We start from the raw sequence: 14,585 nt of genomic DNA on the forward strand, positions 1-14,585 counted from the left end.
GCCGAAGAACTTCACCCAGTAATCTCTGCATCAAGTCAGTAACTCTGTTTTAACGAGGATGTACGTTTGAGAAAGAGATCCAGTCTTGATTTAAAGACTTCAACCCACCACAATCCTAGAATAATTGTTCCAAATTAGGAGAGATGAACAGAGGAAGAAACTTAAATCCTGCATTAAAGAAATCCCACTTTATGAGCTGAAGAAAATTCTTGTAGAGCCTCAGACATTTTGTCCAAATATCAGTAATGATGACCTATCATTCAACTGAGGAGAAAGAAATAAACAGCTGCTATATATATTACTCTAAGCTTCTTTTTAATTGTTTTAAGGAATAAAAGGAAAAAGAGGCCCTCTAGGGGTTCCAGGACTTCCAGGCCAAAAAGGTACTGCTGGCAGAGATGGAGATCCAGGATTGCCTGGAGAGAGAGGAATTCAAGTATGTTTAACTTTGTTAGCAACTGTTTCATTCTTTGTTTTGAATTAATTTCTCATTTTACAAAAAAGTCAGTAAATTTTCCAAATTATTTACAGATTAAACTGTTTTATATTTTCCTAGTAACCTGTAGCTAACTGCTGACCAATGAAAAAAATCTAACTTCCTTATATAAACACTGCTCTTTATTTTAGGGATCTTACTCTTATCTGCATGATGTGCCACTGAGGCACAGCTTCCAAGTGTATCTATCTACCAGATGTTCCTATTAATACAACCTTGTTCAGAGCGCAGGCTTTAAGGGTTTTCCATTAAGTTGTACATCAGATGTATAGAAATATTTAGCTTTGATCAGGACTTCAGTTTTAAAATGTTTATCAACAACTTGATTGTAAATGATCATAGACCAGATTCCACTCTGTTACTCCTAGTCAACCCCACTGACTGCAGTGAAACTCACTTCTTGGTAAATGGCTTGTGCAAGGTTTTCCAAGCCATTAACTATCTCCAGTACTCATGCATGCATTGCGGTAAGCAGGCCTGTGGTCTGTTCCGAGGGGGATTCTAGCCCCTACAGCTACACCCACCTAATTCCCAGCACAAAGCCCATTCACTGAGGGATTGGATTTCTCTCAGAGAAGAAATTTGTTCTTTATTTCAGGGACAACTACATGAGAGTACTGTAAAGTTACTAAGCCTATATTGCAGTTTGTAAGCCTACCGCAAGATTAATTTTAAAAAAATCACATGTATCATCCATTTAGTAATTTCATTGTGTAACCAAAGATTTTTCAAATAGTTAATGAAAGAAAGCAAAGGGGCTAGTCTTATGGAGCTTATATATATATTTTTTTTCTTTTTTTTTTTTTTTTAAATAGGGTGATGGTGGATCAGCACTGCCAGGTGATAAAGGATTTCTTGGGGCACCAGGACTTCCTGGTTCAAGAGGGCCTATGGGACCATCAGGTTTGGGATTTCCTGGCCCACAGGGAATCAGGGGTCATCCTGGAGACCCAGGAAGTACTGGCATAAGTGGGCCACCTGGTCTAAAGGGTCAAAGAGGTAATTTTGAAATTTAACATTAAAAACATTCTCATTGAATATGTGCTTGGTAGGATTCAAGTAATCTGCTTTTCAACTGGGATATCTGCATTCAGGAGCAGACACAGGTGAGGCACAAGAAACGTGAAATATCTGTGAATGTTGATTCACTGAGGCCCTGAACCTGCAAACCCTTACTTGTGTGATCCTGGTGGGACTACTCTCTTGAACAAGGAGTATTCATTTGAGTAAAGATTTGCAGGGATGGATGAAGGAACAGGGAAAATGACACAGTATTCACACAGTATAGAGCCATTGCTGATTCACGAAGTAGTGTTAGAATAACATATGGAAAGATGTCAGACAGAAAAGGTGGAATAGCATATGAAAAAGAAATAATAAATCAAAGTAGAAAACTGAGGCTAGTAAAGACATTGTAAATATGATTTCCATATGCTACATTTTAAGTATATACAGTATAATATTTAATATAAAACTGTGCAGTTCAAGTTTGCTATGTGATTCCAAAATGTCTAACTTCTATATTCTCAATTCTTTTACTTTCAGTATATTCCTGTTAATCTTGTGAATAAATCTTGTTTATTACAAGTTGCTACATGTGCAAAGCTAATTCTATCTAAAAATTATTTGGTTAAATCTGGTTAATTTTTTTCTAGATTCTGAGAAATCCAAATATAAATGTTTACTTCCTTAACTGACAGGGATTCTCATTTGAATAAAGTGAGAAAGATTTGGTCTTTATCTATATTTTATAAATCCTGTTAATGTAGACTTTTTTAAAAAAGCAAGTATGTATTTAAAATGTTACTACTGAAGTCATTACACTCTCCTACTCTTTATGGTAGACAAACTGTGGTTGAATTTCAGGTTTCCATCTTGCGGACTCCTTCCCTCATGAACCTTTGAATTCTCCTCTGATCTTCCCAAACTTCCTTCGCTGTTACTTCTAAAGATCACTTACCTTGTGTTAGAGGCCTTGACTTTCAATTAAACACCTTTAGTGTTTTATCAAACATCTTGTGTGTGACAAACCTTTTCCCATGTTTGACTTACACAAGCACCAAACCCTGGTGAATTTTCCAGTTCTTGGACAGTCTTGGACCCATCTTTCCAAATACCTTATCACAATGATACATACATCCTATTTTGAACAAGCAACAGCTGTCACACTCACCCTCCATTTGCTATAACAACCCAGACAGGGTGAAGACTATTTATGAAGTGCCCTTTTTGGTTCTATACTGCATGCCCAGCTATCACCCTGAATTGTTTCTCTGCAGAACGTAAAGATATTTTAGCAGCAAAAGGAGAATTTTAATCAATTTTTAAATTATCACTACCTCCTCTATGCTGCGGACACTATTGGTCCTGGAATACTTTACTTGTCTGATATGCATGGGGTCGAAACTTGTTCTGAGAATTAGGAACTAATCTTAACCTGGACATCTCAGGTAGCAGATCAGCAGAGCCTGTCATTTCAACATTAAGGCAGCTTGCACCAAGATGCTTTGATGCAATGTAGCATTTAGAGGATATTGTGGAATTGCCTTAATTGTAGGCATAGCAGAAATTTACATACTTGAGATTAGAATGTCATATTCAAAGTCTCTCCACCTCCTCTCAGAGAATATTTTAAAGACAATATTTTTACTGCCAACACCACAGAAAATACAAATATATTTAATCTCTGCAGAATATATTCCCCACATCAACATTACAGTTGATCAAATTACTAATATAACCTTATATCAAATGTGTAATAAGAACATTACAATTAAAATACCCCTAAACTTAAAGAATATGGAAATAACTATTTGCATAAATATTCCATAATCCTTACAGTTTGTACATTTGGTTAATGACAATATTGATATTTTCGCACACCTTACAGTAGATAATCAAACTTGTTTTATTTGCGTACAATACTTGCATAATATTTTTTTTCTCTTGTTTCAGGTGACATCCACTGTTATGTTCCAGCATATCCTGGAAGTCCAGGCCCTCCAGGTTTTCAAGGGGCTCAAGGTGTGTTTATTCAGAGGGGAAAATGAAGGGTGTTCTGATTTTTATTGAATTTGTTAGTGTTTAAATGATGGTGAGTTGCTACTGAAAAGTAGCCAACTAAGAAACAGTAAGCCACATGATGAATGCTCCAGTTCAGTGGTTCTCAGACTGTGGGTGGGGACCCCAAAGTGGGTCATGACTCCATGTTAATGGAGTCACCAGGACTGGCATAAATTTGCTGGGGCCTGGGGCCAAAGCTGAAGTCTGAGCACCACGGCCGAAGCCTGAAGGCTTTAGCCCTGTGTGTCAGGACTCAGATTACAGGCCCCTGCTTGGGACTGAAGATCTGGGGCTTCAGCTTTGTCCCCCACCCAGGGCTCAGGTTGGCTCAGGCTTCAGTCCCCCCTCCTGGGGTCATGTAGTAATTTTTATTGTTGAAAGGGGGTTGCGATGCAACGAAGTTTGAGTACCCCTGCTATAGTTATTCTGTTTAACAGTGCGATTAAAACTGTGCTTAATCGCAATTAATTTTTTTAATCACGTGAGTTAACTGTGATTAATCAACAGCCCTAATTTATTCTGCTGTGGTTGTTTTACTATCATAGGGGCCCAGAATAACCCCGTTCTGGAGATTTACAGACTAGTGCACAGCCCTTGGGTCCAAGCTGTCAGCTGTCAGTCATACCTTCCTGTGCCAACTTGGCTGGCCCTTCCCACAATGTTCAGAAAGATATGAAAGCACTTGATCTTCAGAGCAGATAAAAAGGAGGGCTTGCTTGTAAATTCTACACAATGCAGCATACGGTGAAGATGCACCACTATTTACTTACATCTCCTTTTAGTTCACAGAGAGGTTTGATAGGTTACAAGCAGATCCTGGAAAATCTGTATTCTTTCTGTGTTCTTAGGACCAAAGGGATTAAGAGGACCCCCTGGTCCTCCTGGGCCAAATGGCTTTGATGGGCAAAAGGGCCAACGAGGCAAACCAGGAACATCAGGAGATATAGGGCCAGATGGTAAGTGAGAGGGAGATGGTATCTTTTTTACCCCTGAAACATGGAGCTGCACAGACTGTTAATACATGTGCATGTATACTTACACAGGATAGGGTAAGCTGCCTTGCTAGTTTTAACCATCTCCGCCCTTTCCCCGACAAGCTGGATGTGTGTCTAAAGTTCAGTTGTTCAGGTTGGGATGGAAGTTACTTCTCCAGTTAGGCTGTTGTATAGATGTATCCCTTCCACTATTTTCTGTTACCACAATAGAAGGTGCTGCTGAGAATTGATCAATTCAGACCTGTAGCAGGAGCATGATTGTTATATGTAAACCTTGCAGGCACATGGAGAATATATTTACTCCCAAAGGGATTGGAATAAACAAGGATGGGGAATACACAAAACCAATATATCCTGCCCCAAACACATAAGTATCACCCCCCCTTGGCGTATCACTTCCACAATGGGTCGTTGGTTTCTCATGCAATATCATTATCCAGTGAGAAACCTGAAGTATGCAAATGTTATTTTGCATATAAACGGAATATATTTTCATTCTATTAAATTTGCATTATGGTAGTCCACACCTTTAAAACATACCATTTGAATGGTTGTCTACGTTGTGTAATTTTTAAATTCAATAGGCTTTCGAGGCAATCCTGGTGATCCAGGTGATGAAGGTGAAAGAGGTTCTTCTCCTGATGGTGCCCCAGGTTTCCCTGGCAGTCCTGGACTTTCAGGTCAGAAAGGTGTTCCAGGTGATACCAGTTATGGTCTTCCAGGAATTCCAGGCCACAGAGGATTGCCAGGATTACCTGGTTTACAAGGAATACGAGGTGAATCAGGCACTCCTGGGCCACAAGGTATGAGTCCTATTTCTATTGCGTTTAAAGCATAAAGACAGACACTGGGGCTTATGCTGATCTCTCTCTTATGTGGCTCCACAGTGACTGATGTGAAGTTACTCCTGATTTTTGCAACAGTATAAATAAGAGCAGAATTACATCCCTGGAATAGAAGAAAAATATTCATGCTTCACACAACAATATTTTAATCTGCTGTCCATGACACACACACACTAGTACACCCTAAAAAGAAACAGGGCTCATTTGATAGAACAAGGAATAGTCAACTAAGCAGCTCAGCCACTTGTGTGTATAAACATTCGAAATACGGTGAAACCTTTACAAAGCCCTTGAAAGTTATGGGCATTTAGGAAGTAGTGGGTATGTAATGCAGACAAGAAGATATAATTACTTACCTGCAATAATTCTTCTTTGAAGTAATCATGATACACAGTGTCCTCTACTTGATCTCTCATTGCCTGTGTGAGAGAGCTGCCAGGTATTTTGCCCATGGTAGGCATGCACAAGCCTCTACTCAAACATGTTCAAAATGCAGGTACCATGAACCCCTTTGAATTCTACAAGTTGGCCAAAAACGCTCTCTGCATCCATTGATCAATATCCATTGATGCTAACTGGATTTTTCCCGAAAGGAACTGACTGGACGATTCTAATGGAATTTACACTTAAGGATAAGTCAGGCACTGGAGAGATCTACAGGGTTGGAAGCAGGAAGAAGCCTTCCCCAATGCCATGGCATGGCAGTGGAGCTTTCTATTATAATTATTTGTATCACAGTAGCACCTAAAGGCCCCAGCTGAGATTAGGGCCTGTTGTGCCAGGCACTGTATGTACACATAGGAAGAGCCAGTCACTGCCCCAGATTGCTTATAGTCAATAGACAAGTCAGACAAAGGGTGGGAGGAGAAACAGACACACACAGAGGTGAACTGACTTGCCCGAGGTCACACAGCAGCTCGGTGGCATACAGAGAACAGAACATGACTATGTTATCACAAAGCGGGTACCTCTTAGTTCATGCTAGCAGGCACTTACAATTCAGCAAATTAGTGTGGACTGCAGTTCACAGCCCCACAGTCCACACTGCAGGGCCATGTGGGTGAGCCTACCCTGGTTCTGCCACCAGAAGGTCCTCCTTACCCATAGAGGCAGGAGTCAGTATTTGCCCCAGAAAGCAGGATGCAGCAGTTCTCAATAACAGCCAACTCCAAAGTGCAGGAAAGTAGCAAACATTTTTGAAAACCTATAGAGAACCTATACGATCTTTCGGCCCACTGGTGCTTGGTGCAGCGTGTTCTATACCTTCCCTTTACTCAGCATGGTCTCATCCCAGCCTGGTCAGGCAGGTAAAATACAACAATAATTGAATACGTTGCCCTGAACTCTACGGGGATGTAGCTAGGGGAGTGGATGGGAATTTTTTTGTCAGGACAAATATTGCATCTTTTTAGGACAGTCTGGCAGACCAGGATTTCCAGGTGCTACAGGTCTGAGAGGCAGAAAAGGTGAAATAGGAGCTCCAGGTTCACCCGGTCAGCCATGTGATACAGGCTTACAAGGGCCACCAGGACAGCTAGGAGTTCTTGGACAGCGAGGCCCTCCAGGTAAACTGTGCTCATAACATTACATTCCAGTTCTAAACTTTGGGCATCTTTTTCCAGTGAATATCTACAAACTCAGTAATCCCCCATTCCATTTATTCTCTGTCCCATTGATTTTCTATCTGCAGATAATCACTTTGAGCCTCCCTTTGTTCCCAGAGAATGCCAATAGCAAAGCTCCTAATTGATTTCAGTGGTACCAGAGCAAAAACCTTTGTGAAGCTGTCATTTTGATTTAAGAAAAACATCAGCTAAGAATGACTGAATTATGTGACTAGTGAAGATCTTATCTTAAGGTGTAGTAAACTGAAAGTGTCTTCCCTTCCTCTCAGTGGCTTCTCCCCCCACAACTAGCTCATTTCTACAGTGGTGTCTTCCTGCTATCTCTTTGAGCATTACATGAGGATGTGCAAATAAAATAACCATGGCTGTCCATCTTATATTGAGGAGCAATTCATGTGCCACCATGTTAAAATTAACTACTGGAAACCTTCTAGTTAGGGAGGTTTATCATGGTGATATTTAAAAAAAATAAACCCAACCCCTAAACTTTGGGACTCTCACAGCCACCCTTCCCTCATTGTGCTCCCATCTGATACCCCTCACTACAGTTCAATCATATTTTTAACTGTTATGTGTTATTTTGCCCATATTTGTGAATCAGAGCAATGGTCCCCTTGATAGTGGAAGACAAAGTTATAGGGTTCAGAAAGAGAGAATCGTGAATTCAGAGTCTTCCATACAATTACACAATTGCTTTTTGTTAATACAAGACATGGGGAGTTTGGGATTCATGATGTAGTTGGTTTGAGCAGAGATCTTAAGTTTTTCACTTATACTTCTATTCTGAACTCTTGTGCTACATTTAATTCTCTCCTGCATACTGACGGCCTGGCTGACATGTCAGAGACAGTCCAATGAGGATCTTTCGGCCCACTGGTGCTTGGTGCAGGGTGTTCTGTACCTTCCCCTTACTCAGCATGATCTGATCCCAGCCTGGTCAGTGGAGTGAAAAGCTCAAGGTCCCTCCCAAACCTGTCTCCGATAGTATAATGCATTGCTTAACTGGCCTTGTAAATATGCATTCATTGTGGTTTAATACAATGGAAGAGTTAAGTATTTCCTACTTTGTAATTTCAGTATCTTAAAAGTGTGCTCTTTATTTAGCATGTAGTTACAGCCCAAGCTTAGGTAAAAGTGTCACTGAGCGAGACTGATGGAAAAATTGCTGTTGATACTGTTTTTCTATGGAAAATTGGATTTTCAACTGAATTCAATTTTTCACAAAAAAAGCTTTTTGTGGAAATTTTTTATCAAAAATACCAACACCTGAAAAATCTAAATATTTCATTTGAAAACCAAAATATTGATGGGGCCAGGAATTCCTGTGATGTACCGTCTCTCCACTCCGAGGAGGCACCGTGGCAATGTTTACAAATCAAAATATTTCAGTTTTCAGCCCAGTGTTTTCAGTATTCAAGTTTCCACCAAAAATCAATAATTTTGTATAAGACCCATGCCCCCATCCTTCTTATGACCATCTGTATTACTGAATCTTCTTTTGTGTTTCTGGGTATAAAATGAGTAAAATAAACTGTTTTCTCAGGCTTACCAGGTTTTAAAGGTCAGAAAGGAGACATGGGCCCACCAGGGCCAGCTGGAATGAAAGGCCTACCAGGATCTCCTGGTGTACCAGGGTCCCCTGGTCCTCCAGGCCCTCGAGGATATCCAGGGCTTCCTGGGAGCAATGGATTACCTGGACTCCCAGGCCAACGAGGTATATGAAGCCTAATGTATCTATCACCCTGTTACATATAACTCTTTTAAAGAGCTGCTCCTTATCAAACGATGTCAGTGAGAGTACTTTGCACTGTTCACACCCTTCCAGCTTCTACTACATGTATCTGTGAAAAACAATGAGAATATCACCCTTTCTTATGTCTCTTGGAGCAAAAGTGAAACAAGCGTAAAGAGTTTGCAGCTTGCAGGGAGCACCAAAGATTCTTTGGTTTTGGTTGTTTTTATGAAACCTACAGGCAAATTTCTATGGACTATTTCATTCTTCCTGTTTGCAACAGGTCATTATTGTGTCCTGGTTTCAGTGCAATATTGTGTGAGAGCATACTCATGTGTGCCTAAAAGGTATGAGATCATGTGATTGTGGAAACAGCTTCTCCCAGCTGGGAGTCCTCTCTAAAGCTACCAGCATTTGGGGAATTGTTTAGTAAAACCTTAGCAACAGTTTAGATTTGAAAGTAAGAGATATTTACTGAGGCACTAATGGAGTGCTTTAAAAATGCGTAAATACATTTACAAAAGACTGAACTACTTTCCTCAAACTTAAAAAGATATAACCATTTGGCTTGAAACTAAGTATGAAATAAGCGTTTAAACCCGAAAGGAGGAGAATTTTCCAGAAAGTTATGAGAGTGAAAATATGGGAGGTTAATTGCCTGTGGGCTGGCTGCTCCAGTCCATCAGGCCACTTCATACCCCATAATGTCATAAAGTGGCTTTAAAATGGCTGGAGTTAGCTAGCTGGTGGAGAATTCTCCTCACAGAGGGGGACTCTGCCAGAGGGAAATCAGGCAGTGACAGCCACACACCTCATGCTGGAGAAAAAAGAGGGAGGGAGTATATCCAGAAGTCCAAGAGGAGGGGCAGGTAGAGCCCCAGTATGCTTGATCTTCCACTGATACAAAGTCTGAGCGGAAGTTAGAGCAGCGGAAGGCTAACACTTTTGCCAGGGCTTAGTGGGAAAGTATTAAGGAGCCTCAACTGGCTCCCTTCCATTACACCTGAGTGTAATTCCATGTGTAACTTTTGTAGCTCAGACACCAGTGATGAGCATCAGCTAAGTACCTAGATAGTGAATGTCTGCTGCTGCGTGTTCTATTGTTACCCAGCTTACCTTAGTATTACCCAAATATATCTGCTGTTGGTTCTCATATATTACTAACTTCCCAAAACTCTCTCTAAACTGTCTACCTTTTGTATGGCACTCTTTCTAATAGCACAACAGTAGGCTGTTAGATAAGCACATCAGTATCTTAACATTATTACCAGGTAGCAAAGGCATCCAAGGCATCCAAGGTTTCCCAGGAATCTCAGGAAAAGGCGGACAGACAGGAATCCCGGGTGGACCTGGTGAACAAGGAGAAATGGGCTCAAGGGGGCCTTCTGGAGAATGTGGGGATGGAGGGCAAAAAGGTATGGAGAATCCATATTACCTGCCTTCCAATTAGTTTTTTATTTTCATTTTTGTTAATAAAATTGTTTTAATTCCATGTGGTTATAAAAGGCCTCTAATCAATTCACTGCCATTTTCAAGTGGGATCAATGGAGTTAAGCCAGTGTAAGTCAGGTGTACATGCAAGCAGAATCAGATGGTCTGTTTAATGAGTCTGCTTTTTCATGCACCTGTTTGTTTTTATGTGCCTTTTACACCCACTGCTGCATCTGGTGCAGCTCTCTCTCAACAGGGGTAATGAGCAATTGTATGTCATCACCAACAGATTTGAAACAAGGCATTCTTTAAGGTTCTGTCATGTTTTTCTCATTGTTCAATGTAAATATAAAGTTTATTGGCAATATCATGCCTAAACATTAAAAGAAGGAATAAAGTTCAACCTGCCAAATACATAGTCAGTGAGAACCAAAAGATCTGCCCAATGGCAAGTCCAGTAGCCCTCAGGCAAACTACTCCACCCAAACCTGAAGCAATTCCCAACTCACACAAAGAAAAGAGGTATACGGATTAATATAAAGAGGGGAAAGACAAAATAAATTCAATGATAAACTTGTTCAAATAAATGGGACTTACATTACGTTCTAAAGAGAAGAGAAAGGGGCACTCTGGTAAGACTTTGGGAGAGAGTTCAAGCACTTAAATGTATTTTAATGACATTTTATGATACAGTGTGGTCAGCTAGCATTTGTATAGATTATATTCACCATGGTCTTCTTCAAAGGTGAAAGAGGTGCTCAAGGAGACAGTGGCTTCATTACCTTATGGCTGGAAAAAGGACAAAAGGGGGAACAAGGGCTTCCTGGTGAGGCTGGGTTTCCAGGGGAAACAGGTGAGCTCATAAATGTGTGTGTACACCCACTTTGCCTGATTTTTAAAAATGTCTACAATTTTTTGTCACAGTGCCGCAATTAATAGTTGTTTCAAAATTGCAGGCATAAGTGTGAACACAAATAGTAGTATTTGAATATCCAACTACCCCATTATGCTGACATGTCCTTTAGTTAGTTGTATAAGTACTACAGTTTGTCTACAATTTATTACGTACTTCATGAATTGTGAGCGCACAAGTGTACCCACAAAAATGTGGTACTAAAATGTATCAGCCAAGGACCAGGATAAATTTACAATAATCTTTTGTTGTGGAATACTTTCAGGTGAAAAAGGCAGTCTTGGAATCAGAGGGATCCCAGGATTTCCAGGCAAAGATGGGCTCCCAGGAACTCAGAAGGGTGAACCTGGGGATCGTGGGCAGATTGGGTTTCCAGGGCTGCCAGGCTCCCCAGGATTGGGAGGTTTAAGAGGAATTACTGGTTTTCAAGGACAACCAGGTGCCCAGGTAAGCTAAGAGCAATAGTGCAAGATCATGGATACATAATACTGTACTGCATTTTTATACTTCTTGAGAACTCAATCCAAGAAACGTGTCTGATTGTGGTACACAAGCCATATGAGCGTGCTTAGAGAGCTCATACACCAGGTCACACCTAAACCTCTGATTGGCAGAAGCTGGGACTGCATGACAGGAGATGGATCCGTCAATAAATTGCCCTGTCCTATTCATTTCCTCTGAAGTATCTGGGACTGGCCCGTCTCGGAAGACGGGATACTGAGCTAGACGGACCATTGGTCTGACCCAATATGGCTGTTCTTATGATCTTATTCAGAAGACAGCATTGGCCCAGCATGCAAGGTCAACAACTGTGAAATTTGTTTGTTGCTGTTATTTTCACTTATTTTATACTGGGGCTGGATGGGGTCTTTTGTCACCTCCATGGTGCATAGAGTTGTTTGGTTCCACTCTCTGTAGTTGGGAACCCTCACCAGATTTCACTGACTAACAAGAAAAGTGCACGAGCAGTCTATCCTCTGATATTATTCCCAAGGACACATGGATGGAGTCACCTACTCTACGCATAGTGAGATGGCAATTGAATGAGGCTGAAGTTTACAGAGCCACTTCCAAGAGCAGCCTGCTTGTTTGCATGCATAGTCCAGGAGCATCCCTTGGTCTTTACCCCCTATAGAGGCAGCTTACAGTGAACAGAACCCTGGAAAATACTGTTTCCAAAGGAAAAATGTACAAATATGCATGATATAGTTGAAATTAGAGGCAAGTTCTTCACTATCTTGCATCTTGTGCAATGAGTCAATGGGATTGCACAAATGTAAATCCGGTTGAATTTAGGCCGTTATATTTACATATCCTTTGTTTTCAGTGTTGGGTCTGTGTTTTACCAAATTATTTCTGAGGGACAGTGTAAAGCTTTGTACTGCTGACTACATATCCTTGTTTACGATGAAAAACTAGATTTTTTTTTTAATATTAGAGGGTCAACACTAATTTCTTGGGGGTCAACAAAAGTGGAGATAACATGTTTTTTATTTATTTGTGTTCTTGTGTAAAATACATTACTGAAGTACCATTTTTGAATTAAACTACAGTTGCATTAATTGGATCACCTAGAGGGAATTTCAGATATTTGAGCCAAATTCTAGCCTTAGCAATATATACACAGATCTAACTCAAGACAATTGGCGTTTCCTGCATATATCAAAGGTCAGCATTTAGCCATTATTTGACACAGACTAGTGGATTAGTCCAAAGAATCATACAGTGAAGACAATAATATTGACATTTAGTATCAGTCTGTTCATCAGTGCAACAGAGTCAAATGTTTTTACAGATTGTGCCTCTTATGTATATTATATTTTAAACAGAGTGTTTTTTTAATAATGTATCAGGGTGAGCGAGGTTTACCAGGAATTCCTGGATATCCAGGCTGTGATGGTGCAAAAGGACTTAAAGGTAATAAGCTGAAACATACAAGCTATATGAAATAAACAGTATTTTGTTAGGTTGCTGTGTACTTTGATATATTCAATGAACCGTCTAGGGGAAAGAGACAGAGATAATTCACACATGAAAATCATTAGACACAAGACTGTTTTATGCCTAAATAAAAAGTTTTCATTTAACTATAGTAAGACATTTGGTGATTTATCACTTGAAAAAAAGGCTCTCGGTGACTTTGAAGATGACTGTGTCTTAGTTAAATTTCACAAAATCATAGCTTCAGCCCAAAAATGAGTAAAACACCAATATATCTACAAAATACCATGGGATCTGTCAAGGTTCCTTCCCCACTCTGAACTCTAGGGTACAGATGTGGGGACCTGCATGAAAGACCCCCTAAGCTTATTTTTACCAGCTTAGGCTAAAACTTCCCCAAGATATAAACTGTTTTACCTTTTGTCCCTGGACCTTATGCTGCCACCACCAAAGTGTCTAACAAAAATAACGGGAAGTGCCCACTTGGAAACTTCTCCCCCCCCCCAAATATCCCCCCAAGCACTACACCCCCTTTCCTGGGGAAGGCTTGATAAAAATCCTCACCAATTTGCATAGGTGAACACAGACCCAAACCCTTGGATCTTAAGAACAATGAAAAACGATCAGGTTCTTAAAAGAGAATTTTAATTAAAGAAAAACCTCTGTAAAATCAGGAAGGGAAATACCTTACAGGGTAATCAGATTCAAAACATAGAGAATCCCTCTACGCAAAACCTTAAGTTACAAAAAGACACAAAAACAGGAATATGAATCCCATTCAGCACAACTTATTTTATCAGCCATTTAAACAAAACAGAAAACAGGAATATGAATCCCATTCAGCACAACTTATTTTATCAGCCATTTAAACAAAACAGAAAACAGGAATATGAATCCCATTCAGCACAACTTATTTTATCAGCCATTTAAACAAAACAGAAAACAGGAATATGAATCCCATTCAGCACAACTTATTTTATCAGCCATTTAAACAAAACAGAATCTAACACATATCTAACTAAATTGCTTACTAACTTTTTACAGGAGTTCTGACCTGCATTCCTGCTCTGGTCCAGGCAAAAGCATCACACAGACAGAGAGAACCCTTTGTTTCCCCCACCCCCTCCATCTTTGAAAGTATCTTGTCTCCTCATTGGTCATTTTGGTCAGGTGCCAGCAAGGTTATCTTAGCTTCTTAACCCTTTACAGTTGAAAGGGTTTTGCCTCTGGCCAGGAGGGATTTAAAGGTGTTTACCCTTCCCTTTATATTTTTGACAGGATCAAATGACAGGACACAATGGTTATCTAGATGGCTTTTGTGATTAAACTTGTATTAGTTTTCAGATACAGTATGTACGAGACCTAAGGAGAAAGGGGAACATCACACATGAGTGGAAGAGAAGACAGGAGAAAAAATACTTGCATGAAAAGATGAACATGAAACTATATTTTGCAGGCAGCTAAGGGTCACATTTTCAAAAGTGGCCTCTCGATGTGTGCCTTTTTTTGGCGAAGTGTTGCCAACTCACAATTTTATTGCAAGT

At 40.2% G+C, this 14,585-nt stretch overlaps 1 protein-coding gene across 1 annotated transcript in view; it reads left to right on the forward strand.

Moving 5' to 3' along the window:
• Nucleotides 1-14,585, forward strand: part of COL4A4 (collagen type IV alpha 4 chain) — a 133,038-nt gene that overhangs the window by 75,886 nt on the left and 42,567 nt on the right. The window contains exons 23-33 of the mRNA XM_084639793.1: nucleotides 330-436; nucleotides 1,312-1,495; nucleotides 3,452-3,520; nucleotides 4,408-4,515; nucleotides 5,139-5,357; nucleotides 6,812-6,964; nucleotides 8,568-8,738; nucleotides 10,028-10,171; nucleotides 10,933-11,040; nucleotides 11,366-11,547; nucleotides 12,954-13,017. Of these exons, the coding sequence (XP_084495919.1) occupies nucleotides 330-436; nucleotides 1,312-1,495; nucleotides 3,452-3,520; nucleotides 4,408-4,515; nucleotides 5,139-5,357; nucleotides 6,812-6,964; nucleotides 8,568-8,738; nucleotides 10,028-10,171; nucleotides 10,933-11,040; nucleotides 11,366-11,547; nucleotides 12,954-13,017 (1,509 nt within the window). The remainder of the gene's footprint in view (nucleotides 1-329; nucleotides 437-1,311; nucleotides 1,496-3,451; nucleotides 3,521-4,407; nucleotides 4,516-5,138; nucleotides 5,358-6,811; nucleotides 6,965-8,567; nucleotides 8,739-10,027; nucleotides 10,172-10,932; nucleotides 11,041-11,365; nucleotides 11,548-12,953; nucleotides 13,018-14,585) is intronic.

Source organism: Lepidochelys olivacea, assembly GCF_965140295.1.
Source record: "Lepidochelys olivacea isolate rLepOli2 genome assembly, chromosome: 9".
NCBI lineage: Eukaryota > Metazoa > Chordata > Testudines > Cheloniidae > Lepidochelys > Lepidochelys olivacea.